Source organism: Neolamprologus brichardi, chromosome 20, assembly GCF_056152115.1.
Source record: "Neolamprologus brichardi isolate AB-2024 chromosome 20, ASM5615211v1, whole genome shotgun sequence".
Lineage (NCBI taxonomy): Eukaryota > Metazoa > Chordata > Actinopteri > Cichliformes > Cichlidae > Neolamprologus > Neolamprologus brichardi.
The window spans coordinates 2,819,130-2,841,385 of NC_142123.1; the positions used below are offsets into that span (position 1 = coordinate 2,819,130).

General features: G+C 41.5%; 1 protein-coding gene across 1 annotated transcript; it reads left to right on the forward strand.

Annotated features, from left to right (window-relative positions):
• Positions 1-18,028: 18,028 nt before the first annotated feature.
• Positions 18,029-21,897, forward strand: tmem9 (transmembrane protein 9). The gene is made up of 5 exons (XM_006785619.2): positions 18,029-18,411; positions 19,684-19,775; positions 19,907-20,015; positions 20,256-20,387; positions 20,493-21,897. Exons 1-5 carry the CDS (start codon positions 18,319-18,321, stop codon positions 20,634-20,636), a joined length of 570 nt encoding a protein of 189 aa, XP_006785682.1. The 5' UTR covers positions 18,029-18,318; the 3' UTR covers positions 20,637-21,897.
• The last annotated feature ends 359 nt before the right edge of the window (positions 21,898-22,256 follow it).

Sequence of the window (22,256 nt, forward strand, 5' to 3'; positions counted from 1 at the left end):
TGCACGAAGTATTATTGCATTATAGGTGCGAAAATATCCTCGTAACTAAAAATCACATTTCTGCTCATGTCTCATTCAAATGGCCCTTGACCCCACAAAGAAAGATGATTTATGAGTCAGCCGGTCCCCTAGGTCTTGCTCTGCCATTCCAATTTTCAGGGTAAGGTTACGCTCATTATATTGACACTTTTAGGATATTCATTTACACTGAAGTCCAATTTTACCACATATTAGAACTTTTCTCCTACTTTGTTTCTCCAAGAGTTACAGACGTGTGAAATCGGTCTGATTGTTCACTGCAGCAGATTTTAAAAGCAGTGCCTCCTCTGCTGTGCAGCACTGTTCTTCTAATTACACCGCAACCAAACCAGCCCTCCGCTGCTCAGCGCTACACCCTCCAGAACCAAGGTCCCTCTACTGTTTTCTTTGAGCAGAACCGGTGTTTGGGGGAAACAGAGGCGATTTTCATGTGCAAATGTCAGTCAGTCAGCTCCCAGCAATCACAGCCCCGTCTTCTCCAGAGATCGGGGCTTGAGACACAGCCTGAATAATTTAACAGCTCTGTGCCGGCGTGCTTTAGGGTCGCAACCTTCTAAAGTGATGACAGAAAGACGTTGGCTGACTTCCCCTCCCATTCACTCCCATTACCACTTATTTACCGTTCACGATTCCAGGCAGACAAAGCAAAAGGGCCACACTGGGGAAGAAAAATCATTGGCGCTGTATAAACTGTGTCATAAAGCGGAGCACAACCAAACAATGACATTTTCAGAGCATCCCCAAGTCGGAGGCGATCCCCTCCTGTGCTACACTGTGAAATAAACACACGCCACACACATGATCACCCGAGCCAGCAGTCGCAGACAAAAGAGATGATGGACGCACACAAAGAGAAAAGGTCGTGAAGTGACACACAGCAGGGACAGATGTCAGAGCGAAAACCTTACCGGTGTATAGGTGTGGATTGAGATTCAGATGGTCAAAGAAAACCAAACACACACACACAAAAACACACACAAATCTTTTACTTCAGGAGAGGAGAGATTACAGTGATTTTCAAAGTATGACAGAAGAAAGAACAGAGGAATAGAGGACATGTTGAAAGAAATTGATCCGTCTGTACGGACACATTCTACATTTCTATCATTCAGAGGGAGACAGACAGCGCTCGGTCTGACAACGGTGGTCATCACTCGACTGCAGCACAACTGTGACAGCACTGTGACGAGGATGAATAGACTGTCCAGTCACTCAAAATACCTGCTGTCAGGGAAATTATATATTTACCCACTCCATTTATTTCTTATTTATACCCTTTACAACCTTTATTTAATTATCTTTTCAGCCATAAAAGCTTAATAGCTTCGTGTGGACTGTATGCAACATTTCCTTCCATAAGCATGTCTTTGTTGTTGTCCACTGTCAAACTGTGCGTTGGTCCATGTGTTTATAACAGTACACATTTGGAAATGCAAGACAAAGGAAAGCAAAACATCGTCAACTCTTAATGCTTTCACGGGAAGATATCGTTGGTGTGAAAGGAAGCAGCGGTGGAATGTGATACGGTGGGACGTTCCCATGGAGATGTCAACTGTGATAGCCTATTAGTCCAGTTGCTGAGATGCAGGACTGCTGGGAGGCATGAACAACATTTCCTGCTTTTTCATAAACCCCTCCCCATCCCCCAAATCTGTTGTCTTGCCCTGTTGAAATACAGTCAGTCAAGTTAAACGTTCTGCATTTGCAGGCAGCTTAAAATGTCTGTGTGGCCATGTGGTTTGACCTCATGTCATGGGAATGCTTTACAAGGGCAGGCACAGGGGAAGGGAGGACAGGAGAGATCCCTCTGAATTATTGAGAGTGATTATTTGGTGACTTATGGCTGGTGGCTGTCAGGTACGGTATGACAAACTGTGCCAAGCAAGAATTACACTTTCTCATTTCTACAGTGTCTATTTATCTGCCTTTCTCTCCCTGACCACCCTTCCGCTATTGAACACTTATCCTACTAGCTTGTCTGTCCTTGTACTAGTGAGTTTTCAGACCAACTTTAAGGGCATGTCCTCAAAAGTCCTGAAGAAAGGCGGCATGACAACTGCAAGGTTTTCTCAGGCGTGGGCATGTTTTTTACGCATAGCGGCATGGCTGCAGGTGGCAATTTCCATATGGTGAGTTAGTTGGTGCACTAGTTTAGGCTGAAATATCTCAGCCATGACATGATATATATAAATATCTCTTTCCCTCAAATTTCCATGTAGTGTGTTATCAACTGGTGTTTGGTTTTGTTTTGATGGATCAGTCACTTGTCAAAAACAAAAGCTTGTTTGTGAAATTGGCGTCCCTGACTCAGGACTCACACCTGCTATCGTACCTGTAGATTTTTTAAATCTATTATTAAGTTACAGTTTAGGAAATCTAACTGATGATCAGTGTTGGGGAGTAACGGAATACATGTACCGCAGTTACGTATTTAAAATACAAAATATGAGTAACTGTACTGTAACTACTGTAACTAGTAGTGACCGAAAGGACGAGATCGCAGATACAAGCGGCGGAAATGAGCTTCCTCCGAAGGGTGGCTGGCCTCTGCCTTAGAGATAGGGTGAGAAGTTCGGCCATCCGGGAGGGGCTCAGAGTAGAGCCGCTGCTGCTCCACATTGAAAGGAGCCAGCTGAGGTGGTTTGGGCATCTGACAAGGATGCCCCCTGGGAGCCTCCTGGGTGAGGTGTTCCAGGCATGTCCCACCGGGAGGAGGCCCCGGGGCAGACCCAGGACACGCTGGAGAGATTATATCTCTCGGCTGGCCTGGGAACACCTTGGTGTTCCCCCGGACGAGCTGGAGGAGGTGGCTGGGGAGAGGGAGGTCTGGGCCTCTCTGCTTAGGCTGCTGCCCCCGCGACCCGGCCTCGGATAAAGCGGATGAAGATGGATGGATGGATGAGTAACTGTATTCCGTTACAGTTACAATTTAAAAAGGTGGTATTTAGAATACAGTTACTTTGTTGAAATAAATGGATTACACGGCGGTACTTCCCTGTTTCATATTGTGGCGGGTCAGGACTGTTTGGGTTTTGTTTGACAGCTACGTTCTGTTGTTCCAGGTGGCAGCGTTACGGTTGCCATGGTTACAGGGTGCCGCTCTCTCTCTGCGTGTTTCCTGGGTGAGAGAGGCCTTTTTGTTGTTGTTGTGCTAAGCTAACAGGCAGAATGCTACAGGTATAGCTCTAAAGAATGTAGCATCATGGGCAGTGTAGTCCGTGCTGCAGGGAGAATGGACTGCCATACATGTTATGTGTCTGTGAGCGAGGGAGGGAGAAAAAGGAAAAGTACGAGCTGTCATCGAGCAGAAACGGGAGCTGGAAGCATGTAAATATAATAATAACCACTGCAGCCAAGAAGAGTGCCTGACGAGCCCAGCTGTAAGTAAGCTATTAAGACTCGACTGTACACCGTGTTCGTGTTTTCCTCTGAAACAATAAGTTCCGTTGGAGCAGCCTTTCAACGCCTCTCTCTGTCTCTGCTAGCAAAGTTGACCCAGACAACAAAGTAAAGCTAGTTTTTGGCTACGAGCCCGACACAGAACCCACTGTATTAGCCAGAGGTCCCTTTACTACGGTTCGGAGCCGCGGACCTTCAGTAACAGTAATAAATCACAGCAATAGTACATTCATGTAGTTGTAAACAGCATGAAAATATATTAAGTAATCCAAAGTATTCAGAATACGTTACTCTCATTGAGTAACGTAACGGAATACGTTACAGAATACATTTTGGGGCATGTATTCTGTAATCTGTAATGGAATACATTTTAAAAGTAACCTTCCCAACACTGCTGATGATCATATGTCCTTTTGCTTCCACTCATACAGCTCAGGGTTGCAGTGGGGCTGGAGCCTTTCTGAGTGGTCACGGTTAGAGAGGCGGGGTACAGCCTGGACAGGTCACCAGTCTGTTGCACAGACATAGAAACAGTTAGATAGTCAAATTTATGCCTACAGTTTAGAAGCACAGATTAAGCTAACATGCATGTCTTGAAACTGTGGGAGGAAACCGGAGAAACTCGGAGAAAACGTGCACACACGTTTGTTGTGAGGCCACAGTGCTAACCACCACACCATCATGACGTCCAGCTGATCATCACATAAGATCAAAAAGACCAAAATTCTTGTGGATTTTCAGAATTACAATTGAAGTAATACTCCTGACCATATTGTTTAATTTCACAGTTAAGAAACTGCATTAGAGAAGCTTTTAAATGTAGTTTTCAATACACAATGATGGGTATGAAAGACCATAAGACAGCAGTCCCCAACCCCCGGGCCTCGGACCGGTACCGGTCCGTGAGCCGTTTGGTACCGGGCCGCGAGAGTTGAGGCTCAGGTGTGAAATGTATAGTTTTCAGGGTTTTTATCAGTTTTCAGCGTTATTTTGTTATCGTTTTGATCGTTTACTCGGTTTTCCTGGGTCTTTTCACGTGTGTTATGAATAAATCTTCTTTTTTTCGGTACCGGTACTAGTTTTATTTTGTTGTATTTATCCGCGACACCTTAAAGGCCGGTCCATGAAAATATTGTCGGGCATAAACCGGTCCGTGGCACAAAAAAGGTTGGAGACCGCTGCCATAAGACACAAGTTATTCTCTCTTCGAAGGCAGAGAATGGAGTTCGATGGCAAAATAAGACCAGGGGAAGGAGAGCTCAAAGGCTGGTAGGGACTTTTGCATATAGCCTGCCCACTAGAGCTCACCCAGTAGTGAGGAATTTAATCAGACTCCAAAAAAATCCAAACAAATGTGACAGCCTTTAAAAAAGAAAAAAAATGGCAAAAGATGGGGTAACAACGATTAGCTGCAAGAAGTCTTTTTGATAGAACAAGAGGAGGCGCAAAGGAAACGATCAGAGCTTCAACAGCTGGTCTGACGCAGAGCAAGCTGTGTGGGGGGTCCACTTAGTGAACAGACAAACTCATGGATGACGAGTGGACACAGCGTAGGGACAATCTTGACTTTGGCTGAACCCTTTAAGGCTGAGAACTTCTCTCTCAGTGAATAATGAAGTTTGGAGTTCTTCAAGACCTTTCACGGCATTCGCTATATTTGTGCTTCTCCTTGAGTGGTTTTGTTTTTCTTTTTATTGTGAACATACCAGGAGACCCATTTTCCAGTTTCTAATTGACATTCCCAGTTGCATAATGTTTCTAACTGACTGATCAGGTATCAGAGATGGAGTTCTTTGTGTAAATGCAGTCTGAATTATTCATACAGGGCTGTCAGAAAAAGTGAGAGCGAGCGAGAGAGAAGGGGCATTTTAGAAATCAGCTCGATAGGCCCCTGACCATGAATAATTGATCTGAACTGATTAAAGTTTGCAGTGATTACCCCTCACCTCCCCAACAGATAAAACGCCACATCTGTGTTTGCTGTCTCTTTACTAATTCTCCTCTTTCTTTCTCTCCTCTCGCTCAAACATGTTTCAATTAACCACACGTGGTCCTGCTCTGTGAGCTGGAATCCACCAGTATTCTTTACTACTTGTGTCTTCACATTTTTCTCCAGATTTCCAAACAATATGCTGAGTTGCCTCTTGTGTTACGTGTCCATGAAAAAAAAAATGCAATCATCTCACTGCAGTCTCAAATATTAGACCTTGATTAGTCACTGAAGTGCTGAAAAACACATATTTTCTCCTCCTCCCCCCTCAGGCAGTGAATCCTCAAATAGCAATAGACTCAAATACAAGTGTAATTGCAAAAGGCATAACCGTCTAACACTTACTTACTTAAGATACTGTGCTCCCAGCGGAGCTACCCTCATCAGCTTCACTGCACATCATGCACAAACACACAAAGCACACCCATTGTGCATCTGGGTCGCTTCTCACTTTCCTCAACCTTCAAGGTCCAACTAAGGATGGCACTTTGATCCGTGTTCCAGAGCCAGAGAAAGAAATGCGTGACAGAGAGCGATTCGAAGGAGGAGAGAAGCGGGAAACAGGAGGGAGTGCAGAAGAGTGACAGCTAATGACAGTAGCTACAAGCTGTGACCTTTAGCGCAATCACACAAGCATGACACACCAGGCTCAAGGTGACAGAGGATCTGGCTACTTTGGAGGGGGATATTAAGAACAACAAAGCTTTGTGTGTTTGTGGTTAAGCAGTCATGGTCCAGCAGTGGCAATGGAGATTATAGCTACACAGGTGATCGATAGCCATGTTATTTTTGTCAGAGGACCATGGCTAACTGTGTGTAAATGCACTTAAAGGCAAAATAAACATAAAATACAAGTCAGACAGTGCACATACGCTCCGTCGCATTACTCAAAATACACACTCTGAAACATACACACTTGCCACTAATTTGCTTGGTAATTACTGAAAGGTAAAGAAAAGAGAAGGTTCTGCCTTCAGTTTCCCTCAAATCCCCTCAGGATCATTTAAGTCTTTTTTTCATGTAAACCTGGATTACCATTTTCAAGACGCCCCAAAAATATCACTGCATGTAAAGAGATAAAAAGTTCCGATTTGCATAACATAAGAAACGAGTCCACTTGTCAACCCTCTTTTAAATATTCTGTAGACATGTGTAGTGCTGTGAAAAAGTATTTGCGCCCTTCTGATTTCTGAGGATTTTGCATATTTTAATAAGATAAGATAAGATAAGATAACTCTTTATTGTCATTGCACAGTCATACATAGTACAGTAGTACAATGAAATTGGAAAACTGTCCTACGTCGGCACTACATATAACACAACACGACACGATATGACACATCACAACGCAACACAAACAACACAACACAGCATAATAACTTAGTAATAAAAAAGAAGAATAAGTGTATTTGTATTGCACACTGTTATTATTGCACATTAATTATTATTGCACCTTGTTATAAATATAAATATTATTATTGTTATTGTTTTAAACATTGTTACCTCCCACCTAAAAAAGTCCAGGGAGGTAGCCAATCAGGTCAATTAGTCAAAGATAACATGAGTGAATACAAAATGCATTTTTTGAATGATTTCATTTATTAAGGGGGGAAAAGCCGTCCAAATGTATCCCTGTGTGAAAATGTAATCACCCTTAAATCGTGAATTAAGCACTTTTTTTTTGGAAAGCTTAGTTCACCTTCTCTAGCTACGCCCATGCGTGTTGTTTTAATGATAACTAGTTTAAATACAGATAAAAAAAAATACATGTGACAAGGTGAAGTAGGCTATACGATCTCAAAAAGCAACACATCATGCAGGAACATCTGCCCTGTCACTTTGGAAAGGGTTACAAAGCCATTTCTAGGGCTTTGAACTGCAGAGGATGATGGTGAGGGCCATCATCCACAAATGGAGAAAACTTGGAACAGCGGTGAACTTTCCCAGGAGTCGCCACCCAACAAGAAATTACTCCAAGAACACATTGATGACTTCTCCAGGATGTCACAAAAGAACCCAGAACAACATCTAAAGAAATCTGAACTTTTTGCAGGTTTGCATCCTGTTGCATCTGGCGTAAAACGAACACAGCATTTCATAAAATGATCATGCCAGCAGTCAGACATGGAGGTGGCAGTGTGGTGGTCGGGGACTGCTTTGCAACTTTTTTCCCTGAACAAATGAAATCATCATTTTTGTATTTTTTCCTTTTGTACTTGATGATAAAACGTGTTTGACAATCTGAAACATTTAAGTGTGACAAATGTGCAAAAAACCAAGAAATCAGAAAACAGCAAACTGTGTTTGCATTTGTGTAGTCTACAGTCATGCTAGCAGCACTTTGAAGCAAACAGCACCAACACACTATGTGATTTTAACAATTTTATGCTTTTATTGCGAGCCACATCATGTAATAACAGTGTGGTACACACATAAAGCAAAGGTTTACTTAATATACGTACAATACCTACTCAAAATTAGGATACAACACATGTCTGCAACTTCTCTGCCTTTTCTTTTTTCCTGCTCAAATACAAACATTGCATCAACATTTTGATGATTGTGGAAACTCTCATTTTTAGCTCCATCTGTTCCATCTGGATTTGTTTCTAATCTTTTCAAAGGAGCCAGTACGTCATTTCATGCTATGCTGTTCATACATTATTAGCATTCTCAAATGCTCATGATGACAGAGTTCATGATGACTGCAAAGCAGATCTGATTATGTTCACCATTTTAGCTTAGCATGCTATCCTGCTAACATTGGTTACCTGCAGAAGTGCCAACAGCTGAAGCAGGATGACATTTTCTATGTTGGCTGCTTGGTCATAAACCAAAGAACTGACAGGAAGCAGTAATAGTTTTGCACTAACTTGGTGTTAGATGAAGAGTAAAGGGGATGCACATGCAAGCAGTGCTCCTGTATTCCCTGAAATCAATGAGAGCTGATATTAACAGGCACAGGTTATGTCTAAGTGAACATCTTGAATAAATGTTAAGCATCTTCATTGCAGCCTTCTTCATGAAGAGATCTTAATTATGTTGCTTGTCCGCCACACCGTCCCTGGTTCATCTGTGCACTCTGGTTCAGTCAGAGAATAGACAACCTGCACAGTTGACCCCATTGATCTACAGGTTTTCTGCAGGGGGGGAGGAAAATGGGGTGTACAGATAGGATGTGTCCAGTTCAGGTCCCTGGTGGAGGTTTTCAAGTGGCTGGGTGCTCTGTCTGTCCTGTCAGCCCTGAGCAAACACCCCATCCTAAAAGGGAAGGAGGGAAAAAAGCTCCCAGATAGCATCACACACGGCTGGCCAGGGCCTCACTAGTAGTCCACTTGTCTGCTCTCCCCTCCGCCGAGCCTTCGCAAGAGATGGGAGGAATACTAAGAGAGCAGGCATAGATTTTCTGCTGGAGTGGGGGCGGGGGGGTGGAGCTGTGGAGAATGAGAGGAAGGCTGCTGGTGGGTGGTGGGCTTGACTGCCCACATCAAACTCCCCTCCTTTTCTCTCACCCCTCTCCCTTTCTCCTCCTCTCCTTCTCATCTGCCTGACTCTGGAGGGACCCTGTGTTTGTCAGCCAGGCAGTGGAGCGTCTCCCTCTAACCCCACCTCCTCCTGCTTCTCTGTCTTTTCCCTTTTCTTTTGCAGTTTCGCTCTCACTCTATAAACCTCCACCTCTCGCTTACCCCGTTTCCCTTGTCTTTTCACCATCCCTGTTTTCTGTTTGCCTCACGTCTGGTAAACAGCCTCTCTACTCCTCCATTAAAAGAAGGCCTGCGATGAAGTCTATAAAGACCAGAAAGGGAATGAGATATGACAGGGGCTGTTAAATAGGGTGGGCTAGCTCAGGGAGTTAAAGAAAACACTAAAAACAATCACTTTATGCTTAATATTAAGGAACTTTTGGATGTAGAGCCCTTTACTGCCCTGACTGCAAATTAAGTCGCACTCAATCAATTCTGCACATGAGAATCTATTTTTCAGGTTTCATCTGTAAGTGTACTAGTGCACATGTGAAAAGAAATGGTAGAAGTCCTTTAGTGCTTGATAAACAGAATTTTTTTTAAGCATATTAAGTTCATTTTACTATTTAATGAAAAATTTTAGCTCATTTTGAATTTGATGGCAGTAACGTATATATATATATATATATATATATAAAAGTTGGGACGGGGTCATGTTTGCCACTGTGTAGCATCCCCTTTTCTTTTAACAACAGCCCATAAACATCTGGGAGCTGATGGGAGCAGCTGCTGGATTTTGACAGGGTACCTTTGCCCCATTCCTGCCTGATTAAGATTCTAGCTGCTCGACAGTGCGGGTCTTCTTTGTCATATCATTCTTAAAATGGTATGTTTTCTCTGTTTAAACATTTGATATGTTTTCTATGGGTTTGTGAGATTTGTGAATCCTTGCATTCTGTTTTTATTTATATTGTTCAGAGCTTCTCCACATTTTCAGATCAGCGTTTGTAACTTAACTGCAGACATTTCAGGCTGAGACTCCAGACGTCTATTTGGCTTTTAAAAGCTACATCGAGCTCCAAACCTCAGATCACGCTGACCAAACATTGGATTTGTACATTACATCAGCGGGCCCCAACCCCTGGGCCTCGGACCGGTACCAGTCCGTGAGTCGTTTGGTACCGGGCCGCGAGAGTTGAGGCTCAGGTGTGAAATGTCTGGTTTTCAGGGGTTTTATTGGTTTTCAGCGTTATTTTGTTATCGTTTTGATCGTTAACTCCGTTTCCCTGGGTCTTTTCACGTGTTTTCTTTTTTCGGTACCAGTGCTAGTTTTATTTTGTTGTATTTATCCGCGACACCTTAAAGGCCGGTCCGTGAAAATATTGTCGGGCATAAACCGGTCCGTGGCGCAAAAAAGGTTGGAGACCGCTGCATTACATTACTTTCCTATTTTTGAAATATTTAATTGATTTCTGTCATTTCCTGCACTGACCCTACACCATCCTACAATTCCAACAGTCAAGATGAATGGATTTTATTTTTGTATGTAGTAAGGCACTGAAAAGTAACACTAAAACACAGTTTATGTTAGAGGTGGGAATCACCATACATCCCACGATACGATATTATCACAATACTTAACGCACGGTACGATATTATTGCAATTTTTAAAAATATTTGGCGATATTCAGATTCTGTACATAAAGGTAAACTTTATCAATATTCATTTTATCTAATATCAAAGTCTCACACTCAGTCTTTCTCTCATTTCAGTTTTATTGTTGACAAACTGAACGGTTTGTATTACAGTCTAGTCCAACTTAACTGAATCAACCATCTGGTACAATTATAGCTATTCTGAACTATGCAGTTTATGAAAACTATGCAGCCCCTTCAGCAACTGAAGAATTTGAAAGTAAATGAAAACAAAATATAATTTTACATTAAATAAAAAAGTTTTAAACTTAATTAAAATAAAACATGTCTTAAATTAAAATAAGTAAACTGTCATGTTTATTGCTGCCATAAAAAAGTGAAACACATTTGGACAGTGAAGGAATGTCAGGATTCTTGCTCAGAAAAAGGATCAACATGCTCTGAAGTCAGAGCACAAAAACCTTTTTGTAACAAAATATCGATTTCTGCTGTCCCTGTATCCATACATTATTAGCAAACAAAAATTCCCTAGATTTTTTCCCCTAGTTTATGTAAATCTATCTTTAGATTATAGCTGCAGAACTCACTGTCAAAGGCTTCACAATATCATGAAATGTTTCTTCTTCAACAGTGACTTTTGTGGGTCACATGAGAAGCCTTTCTGTAATTGTTAATGTCGTAATAAACCTCATATGCTTCCACTGTACTGGTGTGAACGGAGAAATCTAAAACCAAATCAGTCTATGCTAATACAATTTGAGGCAAATTAAAGAAAATGTGCTCAACAATGTGCAGACACTTAACATAAATAGCTTTAAATGTAACTACTTAGCTCATGTCTCATTTTTCTTACTGTCACCTTCCTCCATCTTACCTTATCCCTTTACTCCTCTCTCTCTGCTCCTGCCGCCGTCTCTGGACGAGTCACCCAGAGCTTGCTCCATGTGTGTTGAGATTAGTGGTAGAGTGTGGAGCTCTATTGATTTCTGAAGCTGTGAGATGACAAGTTTGTTTCTATATCACAGGGTTTACGTCTGCTTTCCGGGCAGAAAGCACCGAACAAGTATCGTTAAGTGTTACTCAACCGTACCGCCTGTGAAGACATTTTTACTTTATATCGTTTATGTCTCCAGAATAGTTTTGTTTGCGTATGTGAAAGTGTCAGTGGCAGTCGTGGCGCACCACTGAGCTGCCAGGTCAGATTGCAACAAATGCCGAAACAAAGGAAGATGACTCACAGTGACATTTGGCGAAGGAGGCCCCTGTGGAGGAAATCTATCATGCCTCCAGATGTGGCCTGCAGCTGGGGTAGGTAGATCACAGACTGACACGAGGAGATGGAGTAAGGGTGTGGCAATGTCGGTATCACCTCATTAGGGAAAACTTATCACACAGAAACCTCTGTCCCTACCCTTTGGGAGGAATGGAGTCTCCTTCCAAAGGAGCCGACAAAGTTTTCTGATCATGGAATCGCTTTGTCGGGGAAAAAAGGCTCTCGGTGACTTCCTCCTTCTGTTTTGAGAGCGCTTACTCTGAAAGAAGATCCACATCGATATCTATATCTGTGCTTTCTGCTGACTGACGTGTGTGTTGTGTTTTGCTCGCTGACTTCATCGGCCAGGTGCCTAACATTTTTTATCTGTACAGATTCTATGCATCGCTGGCTCTATAAATCAGTCTGGGGGGCCTTGTCACTTAAAGTAGACGTTAATAGCTGACAGTTTATTGACCGGCCTGCCTGTATTTGTTAAACCAGCAGGCTGTTTTTCCAAGACTCCAACCTAAATTGCATCCTTATATACCAACAACAAACTTCCTTCCTCCCCCGCAGCTATTTATCTACCTTTCAATCCATGTCACCTTTCATTTCTTGCTATTGTTTTCAGCTGTCTTCTTGCCTGACCCCTGGTCTCCCTTGAAAGATGCGTGTGGATTTCTGGCAGCTTGCTGTTTTATTTATCTTTTTTGACCAATTCTGCAATTGGCCTACGAAGCTCTCTTTGAAGTTTCCCCTGCATCTCTCTAACATCTTGTGCAACATCAAAGACAACACATTACACGGGGGCAGAGTTCAACCGAGAGCCACTGCAATTCAAGCGTCATCGCCATGTTTCTCTTTTCTGCAGGGGTGCAGCACTGCTGAAGGAGAGGAATAGCGAGCGGTGGGCGGGTGAGCGTGGGGACGGCTTCCCTTCCTCCGTTCGTGTCCATCATGTGTCATGGCCGCTCTTGGCTTTCATGTTCTGTCTGGCTGAGTTTCCTGCTCCAGCAGTCTCTGTTTCCTCGCTGAAAATCGGTGTCCCTCAGAGGCAGGAGACACTCCCTCCTCTGCATCCATTTCAGCTCAGCCGGGCTCGGCTCTCACCTTGCTGACACCAGCTCCTCAGCAGACACCTTTCCCCCTGCATGGGCTCAGCTGGCTGACAGGCAGCTGTCCGTACAGATAAAGCAGAGCAGGACACTGTACTCGGAGTCACCATCACTGCTTACCGCTGTAACACCTTTGCTATTGACACCTCTTTTGGTTACATTTCTCTAGCGAGCATCTCACGCTACCTCCAAAAAAGCAACATCACTGAAACTGATAACAGCCGATTTTAATCTTCTATCTCTGACTGAAGATCACACAGAGCTTTTTTTATTTAAAAACAAATCTTGTAATTTAATAATCCTTTGATATTTTTTCCCTGTAACTTCAACGGGATCAAACTAAACACAAAAAATGACAAGTATATTTCACATGTGGTCAATATTTAGACCTAATGCAGGGGACTTTGAGTGAAACACCTAAGAAGTAGTCTTTGTTTGATTACCATGGGAAAGAAAAATTCAATTCCAGGGGCCCAAAACAAGCCAGTGGCTGATGAAGACAAATGTGCAAACACATGTTGGCAGAATTGCTTTTTGGTTGACTGTGATCGGCTACGCTCAGGAGGGCGGAACCAGGAGTTGTGATTTATAGTTTTGCGCCGTCCCTGGATCACCACTGTCTGCTACCTCCCACTACTGTAATTACCACGTGTGTCCATTAGAATAGTCCTACTGCCCACAATGCATCGCCTCAGCGGAGAGGAAGAGGAGAGATATCGCTTCAGAGATAGTCTTGTTATTCAAACAGTGTTCTCTCCAAAAGCATGATACAGAGGAGGGCAAAAAGACACTGCAGATGATGTGATAAAGGTCAAAAAGAAACATACTGAAAGGTTGAGGGGTGTATTGAAAATGCTAGATTAAGGACAAAAACCTGTAGATCCTATAGGCGAGTCATATAAGGTAGGTATTTATCTACAGTGCTGCTGCAGCTGTTTAGCTAATAATTAATTGGTTTTATGTAGCTCTATCTTTGAATTTCACAATATATTTTCTCTTGTTTTGTTTTATATGCCCTATATCGTATCTAAATTGCTCCAGATCCAAGTCTGCTTTGACTAACGTCTGCTGGTCGAGTTTGCTTTGCCTTGGGCCTTATAGCATCTCCTAGTGGGCAAAGTGCCTGATGCTTTCAGGTCCCTGGAAAATGAATGCTTTGAATAATGTGATTCAGTCGATACTTTCAGGTACCTTGACAAGTAAGAGAACTTGACACCCTCTGATGTTGTTTATGAGTTGAATTTCTCTGCAGTCTTTCCATTATGGATCACTTCTCTTTGCTGTTTTATAGTCAGGCTGCGTTCGCAGTTCACTGGCTAAAGACTTTGTCAAAATATTTGTATCTGTCTGCATCAATTACAGCGCTGGTAATAAACCACTTTACATAAACAACTAGATTCATGTTTTTTTCCTAAATGAATATTTTGTTTTACCAAGTCTACCCAAAGAAGAACTGAATCTTTTCCTTTCTTTTTCTTAAAAAGTCTGAACTGATAATGAGACCTGGCACTAGGCTCTGGTCAGTGTCATTTATGCTGTAATTGGCCCGGGGATTAAAGGGCAGCCATGCATCAGAGAAGATGAGAACTAAGTGGCTTACAATGACAGAAGCGAGAGAATGAAATATATTATAGAGAGCTCGCACAAATCACCATCGAAAGCGTTTATGAGTCCAATTATGACGGAGATCATTACACGAATGAAGAAGTACATGCATGAGTTCATGAAGTAATCAATTGAGGAATCAATTAAAAACCAAAACACACTTAAAGCATTCAGAACTAACTTGCCGAGTATATCAACAGCAAAAGGTCATTGACAGCATAAAAGACATCAGCAGCAAAACATCGTCTGGGTGAAAGGTTTTCTCCACATAATCTGACCAGTTCTTGTCTTTGCATAAAACTAAACCTGCTCACTGTAAATAAAAATAAAACAGCAAGATTTAAATTTCTGACAAACATAAATACCCGTGAAATATCACCTGTTAACTCCCACCCAAGAAAACATCGTGGTTGGCATATTTCAGTAAAAGAGTGGAAATCTTTTTTAATGTGTTGTTTTCTAAAGGAAGACGTTGAAAATAAGTATCCAAAAGTTGATTCTGTTCATCTGGACGTAGCGTTTTGGTCCACCCCAAGGATCGGGCCCCCCGACACAAACAGAGTAACATAGTGTACGCTGTTAAGTGCAGGAGGATTGCCATTTATACATCAGGGAAACTAAACAACCTCTGGCGCAACACAGAAGAGCTACCTCGTCAGGCCAGGACTCTGCAGTCTATTTACACCTACAGGCCAGTGGACACTCTTTCAATGATGAGGATGTAACATCCTGGACAGGGAAGAACGCTGGTTTGACGGCGGAGTCAAGGAGGCCATTTACGTGAAAAGGGAAAGACCATCTCTGAATCGAGGAGGGGGCCTAAGGGTTCATCTGTCACCATCTTACAATGCTGTGATTGCAGCCATTCCCCAACTCTGTGAATGGTACTCATGGCCATTGATCAGTGGTCTTTGATCAGTGGGCTTTGGTCAGTGGTTGTTGATCAATGGTCATGAGAATTTGCATAATTATGATTAAGGAACTGACCTCCCAGCCCATTGTTCCTTCAGTGGGCTGGTTTCAGTCATTATGCAAATTTACTGTTTATAAGATTGGGGAAACCTGCAGTCAGCTGAGACTGAAGACGTCACTTGGATGAGTGACGAAACGTTTCTCCCAGAAAACGCTACGTCCAGATGAACAGAATCAACTTTTGGAGATTTATTTTCCTGGATGATTGAGAATGCATCAAGGCGTTGAAAATAAGTAATTTGTACAGCATGAAAAAACGAGTACAAATATGGATTTCAGGGATTTCTTCTGTGGTCTGCGTATTTGTTTCACATGATTAAGTCTCCCATCACTCATATTTTTTTAGGCGTACAAATAGCTCAACAACAACCTTGTAGGCAGACATAAACTGACCGAGTTCACATCCTTTGTGAAACTGAAATCCCAGCACTCCGACTCTCCATACTATATATAGAATAAGTTCTTGGCAGCATTGCAGCTGATTTAAGTGGTTGAATCACAGGTCACATGAACGACAGTGTTTACACACAGACGGCGCTCTGTTGTTCACGCTGATATCGTAGCTTATTAGAGAAACAACCACGGTCTCGATTGATCTATATGACCGAAAGCTCAAGAGGTTCAGGCTGAATTTGTGAGTCATTGATTTCTGTGGCTTATTAAAGGTATGAGTAGCTTACTATACAGAGAGATGTGAAAGCAGGATTACCAGGAAATAGGGGTATTGATTGGGTCAAGAAGCTAAGACTCATATTTCAAATTCCAAAATGGAAACCGGATTTGACTCACGAGCAGTGTTGAGTGAAACAATTTAAAGTATCCTTGATTATTCTGGTCATTAAAAAAACATTAATAAAGGCTGCTTCATGTATATTATACATATGATTGCTATTTGGAATTATGCATCATTGATATATCTAATTTTTAGACATATTAATATTTAAGCATTATTTTAATGTTGTAGGGGGTCAAAATGTAAACATTTCATAGTTGAATTGCTTATTCTATAATCTGCAGTTCTGGAAATCTGAGCTCTGCACAGCTTCAGCTATGACACACTTTAATCACATCACTAATGTCTGATAAGACAACAGTAAAGGTGGATGAGAGGCTTTGGTGCTCGTTTAATGCTGATAAAAATGTTTAAAAAACGTTGTTGAAACTGTTGAAAGCAAACCTTTGGTCCAAGCGTTGTAGCTTCACAATTCCACTCACTACTGTAAATGTAAAATATGGAAAGCAATTAGCACTGAGAACTAAAATGTGCAATAATTCACAGAAAAGTAATGGCTTGATTAAATTAATAAAAGAGTGCAGGTATGCTGACCAGATCCTAACAAACTGAATGTGGGGAAAATGTTGTCTATGGGATGCAAGAACGATGCTGGGATCAAAACCTCAAAAATACAGTAAATTGTGCAAGTGACTGGATTGTTATTTCATCTCTCTTGCTAGGTAAATATGATAAAGAGGGAGGACTATGTTTGTTGTTATGGTCTAATGCAATAGTCTTTATATACTCCTATATTCTCTTTCGTTTCACTTTTACTTAAGCTGCTTTTCTGTCTGGTAAAGGTTTTGGGGTTTCAGTGTGCATAGCCACACATATACCGTGTCACTTCACACCATACTTTCCTCCGCTCTGAGGGGAGCTGGAGCCTTTCCCATCTGTCACAGGGCAAGTGGCAGAGTACACCTTGTACACCTTAGTTGCCAGTGTGCAGCACACAGAGACAGAAAAGCATTAATACCTACAGGCAGGTTAGAATTACCAGTGAACCTAACTCCGTGCATGTCTTTGGACTGTGGGTGGAAGCTTAAGTACCCGGACAGATCCCCTCGCAAAGGCCACTCAAAAAGGCTCCAGACTGGATTCAAACCCAGGACCTTCTCGCTGTGTGGGGGCAGAACTAACCAAACTTAAACAATGTTGTGATCTATTCTCCCCTGTTGTGTTAAATTAAATTAAAGAATTAAAGAATTCTTAATTTAACACAACAGGGGAGAATAGATCACAACATTGTTTAAGTTTGGTTAGTTCTGCCCCCACACAGCGAGAAGGTCCTGGGTTTGAATCCAGTCTGGAGCCTTTAAACAAAACAAACAAACAAACAAAAAACCCTCTGTTTCTCCAAAATATGCTGCATCTTCTTTTTCTTTCTGGTAGCTTCCATCATATTCAATAAAATGTGCAAAGCTTGTGACTTTTTTGGTAACTTTCTTTGATGGGTATGACATCAGACAGGCTGACCTTTTTTCCTTTTTCTGATTATAATAAAAAAAAGTCTTCCCTTCATATGCAACTAGTAAGAGCCAGACTTTAGAAAATGTCCTGCAGAACCAGTCAAAATGTGAGACACTGTCTAAAGATATGTGTGCGTTTGTATGTGGGGGGTAAAAATGCTGTGCAGTCCCACATAAAGAGGGACAGTAAGTGATTATAATGCAACCTGCTTGATAAATATGCATTTATTTTAGTGTACTTCTTATTTTGTCCAGAAGGTGGCGCCGTCTCTGCATGTTTGCTGTCGGATTGTTTTCTTCATGTGTGACGAGTCCGGAATAAGGAAGGACAAAATTAATTTGGCGATCTTTGCTCTAAACAAAGTGAGAGCACACTTTCAGCCTGAATGTAAAGCAGAAACAGACGTTTTCCTCACTCTCACGGCGGAAGTTACCGCGTTGCGAGCTTTGTTTCTTCAGTTTTTACGACATTTCGTATCGTGGATTTCCTGCCTTGCAGTGCTAGCTAACTGCTATATTTTGACAGAGCCTTGCTGCTGATCCTTCAGTCGTCGTGCCAGTTGTTTTGCCTTTGGGGAAATGTCGTGTGGTTGGGGAAGATCCTGGATGTTTGCTGCAGCCGCAGTGGTGACCGTGTTTCTGCTGGATGTTGTCGTTTTTGCTCGAGCTAAGGTAAAAGACCTGCTGGTACACAGCGGATCTGCGTTTGTGGATTAAATGTCAAGTATCGCTTTGTTTATGGGAAAATGTTCAGTAAACTGCTCAGTTTTATTCAGTGAAATATAAAGATTGTATAGTTAAATAACGAAATGTAAAATAATAATTCAAGGGCGATATTGTCAGCACAATTATGCAATTACATCTACTTAAACAATACCTGTTTATGTTAGTCTTATATTAGTTTATCTAAATAATGATTATCTTGATTAAAGTTTTTGTCAGAATTTTCCAAAGTGCTTTTTTTAACTAAACAACATAAAAAAAATTCTTTAGAGACTATAAATCAGTTTTATTTGCGCACAGAAAACATTATTAGAGTAAATATTACTATCCCTCTGAAAGATTTCAAAAACTCTGGAAAGAAAACTCGTGAGAGATGTGTCTAAATAGCCCTGAACCACTGCCAGGACACTCGTGAATTTCTTAGCCAAGTTGGGAATAGTAGTCTTAAAGAAGACAATCAACTAGAAGTAGGAATACACTGCGAGGTTGCAGACTAAGACAAACTCCAGTTCTGCAGAAGAGACGCCTTCAAAGCAGACTGAAGTATGCCAAGGTCAACCTGGAGAATGAGTGTGCATAGAAACTGAGTCCTTTGGTCAGATGAGACAAAAGGGAAAAGGTGTACAACTCACTGGGAATCTCATTAAGGTAGAAGGTATCATAAAAGATGGATATGTGAAGTGTTTGAAAGAAAACATCAAGCAGTCAGCAGCAAAACTGGGTCTGCTTTATTTTTCAACACGATAATCACCCAAAACATGCGTCACTCCTGTGAAGAGCTGCCTCCAAAAGACCATCGAATTTGGAGGCGTTTGAGAAATTGTCCTGAGATCACTCAGGAGGTGTGTGTGAGACTCGTTGGAAACTGCAAAAGTATAGTATCGTAGGCTAATAATTTTGGCTCAGGTAGTTTTTGGCTAATGTGAAATAATTTTGTTTCGGTGCCCAAATTAAAATTATGTAAGCATCCAAAAAGAAAAGCTGTTTTTAAACTTCTCGCACTGTTAAACAGCACTTAAATGCTCCAAAAGATAAAGTTTTCATAGAGGATCTTATAATTTTGTCCTCATCTGTGTGTTTGTGCCATTTGACTTAGAATAACTGGAGTATATGTCAGAGTGTTTGTTTGTATAACTGCTTGTGTTAATAACAGAGAGACGTCTCAGGGGAAAGATGGGCTGAATCTGGGCCACTTTCACAAAAGTTTCTTAATTCTTGCAGAGCTTTGAGGATGTTCGCTGCAAATGCATCTGCCCGCCCTACAGAAACATTACCGGTCACATCTATAACAGAAATTTCTCCCAGAAAGATTGGTAAGAAAAATATTTTTATTTAGACTTTCATGGATTTTTAAAGAAAAGGCTCTTTCACTGCGCTGGTGTTTTTAGGGGTTTTCTTCCTCTTAGCTCGGTAGAAATGACAAACGTTTTCATGTTTTCCACAGCAACTGCCTGCATGTAGTGGAGCCCATGCCTGTTCCTGGCCATGATGTGGAGGCCTACTGTCTGCTTTGTGAGTGCAAGTATGAAGAACGAAGCAGCAACACAATTAAGGTACAACTGACTTTCTCTTGGATATGACGACATATCTTCCTCAGCTTTTATTCCCAAGCAAAGCGGCTTCATTGTGATTGTTTTATATAAGACGAGTCGTTGAAAATCTTGCAAAGCCTTTCTAGTTTATTGTTTTGTTTTGGGGGGTTTTGTTTGTTTGTTTTAAAGAAAAGAGTTGTAAGAATAGTTTGCAAAGCTTATATGTTGGATTCATTGAGTTACTCTTGCTAAATATCACAGGTGACCATCATCATTTACCTGTCAGTCGTGGGCGCCTTGCTGCTCTACATGCTCTTCCTGCTACTGGTTGATCCTCTTATCCGCAAGCATGACCCGTACACCCAGCCGCTGCACAATGAGGAAGACTCTGAGGTAACCATTGAAAAAAGACAGCATCCAAGCACACTCCAGTGTATTTATTTGGTTTCTGTGGAGTTTAAAGTTCTCGATTTCAAACCGTCTCTGGTTTGTGTTCAGGAGATGCGTCCGCAGGCAGAGAGCAGCAGCCAGGCCAGAGGAAACACGGTGCTGGAGCGTGTTGAGGGAGCACAGCAGCGCTGGAAAAAGCAGGTCCAGGAGCAGCGCAAAACGGTCTTTGACCGCCACAAGTTGTTAAGTTAAACCTTAAGGCCGACCTTAACACCAAGTTTAGAGTACGTAACCGTCCTGGGCCGTCTGCTATTACACCAGTGGCACTATCACAAAACCTCTTTGTCATTGTTGTGCACCGCATCTGCCGAATTAATATTTAAACATTACACATCTACCAGGACGAAGTTTAAACTTGGTTTATTTACTAGATGTAAAAACCTGAGATGGGCAAAGCTGCAGTTTAAAGAAAACTGATGCTTGAAGCACTCCTGATGACCTAAAGTCATCTCAGCAAATCCTTTCAGCAAATTGCACATCAGTGCAGCTTTGAATGTCTTAATAAAATAAGAACTTTTCCCATTTTGCACTGGCTGTCAAAAGCATTTCAGCTTATTGTGTGTTAATATTTCTAATTGTTTTTCCTTCAAGCATAATTTATGATGTGATCTCAGAATAAGCTAAGTTAATGACGACTACTCTGTCTATACAGTTGCTGTTGCTATTGTTTTGGCACTAATTATTTATTGGTATTTAAATCTGGATGAATTTAATGTATGATTGTTGATTTTGGACTTTGTATATTCACATCTGAGCAGCGCCCCGCTCTGTGCCTTTTCTCTCTTTGTGTGGGAGATCGTGTTTCTCCCAACTTTACAGCTTTCTAAAAATAACAGACGGAAAGGTCAACTAAGAAATTTCACCCATTGTTAACTAGTGCTTGCATTTGTATTAATTTTATTTTTACATTTTCTGACTGAACCCAGCACCATAGCCATGTGTGGGTTTTTTTGTTGTTGTTTTTTCTGCAGCACAATTTGACGTAACACTCTTTTCATGCAAAGAGAGAAACAGAAAAGGAGGCATTTATCAGAGTTTTAAAGGGACTCTCATAAAAATCACAGGAGGATGCCCTAAACCACTAAAGCTGATGATAATGTGGTTCAGTGTGGCAGAATCCAGATGCTTCGTGGCTTCAGGGCCTCGTGTGCATCATTATCTGTCAGTAAATTCCTGCTCACATCCTATTACTGAAGCTCCCAGTTGGGAAATTATTAGTACAGCAAAAACAGGCACACTGGTTTGCATTACTGTACCTCATACACAGTATGATCTACTGAAGTTTATTGGTTTCTAATTTATCTTTTTAATTGATTTTTGATTAGTTGATTTGTAATTATAGTTTAATATCCCTTTTGTCAATGTATTATATGCATCTCTGGCCTAAGTGTGCTATAGAACCATATGTTTAGCTTGATGTGAAATAATAAAGGAAAATTCCTCAAAAAAAAAAGGTTTTGGAATTTCTTTCTCCTTCAGTTACTTTTGTCCTTTCAGATTTGCAGTTCCTGTTAATGGGCGCTAGAGGGCGACAAAGTACACAGTAAGTGCGCGTTCTTGCGCTGGTCTGTGGTGCTTGAAGATTGCTCACATGTTGAGTGGTTTTCAGCTGCTGGGAAAGCAGTCACCTGTGGCATGTTTAAGATCATAAACAAAAGAAGAAGAAGAAGAAAAATAAAGAACTACCAGGTAATATTCAGAGTATGTTTTTTTTTTTGAAAGAAGGGAGTTATAATTTAAGGGGTTTTTGTAACTTCAAAACAATGAAGGTACGTACTACAAGAAAAGGCTTTTGTGTTTCTGTTCATGGAG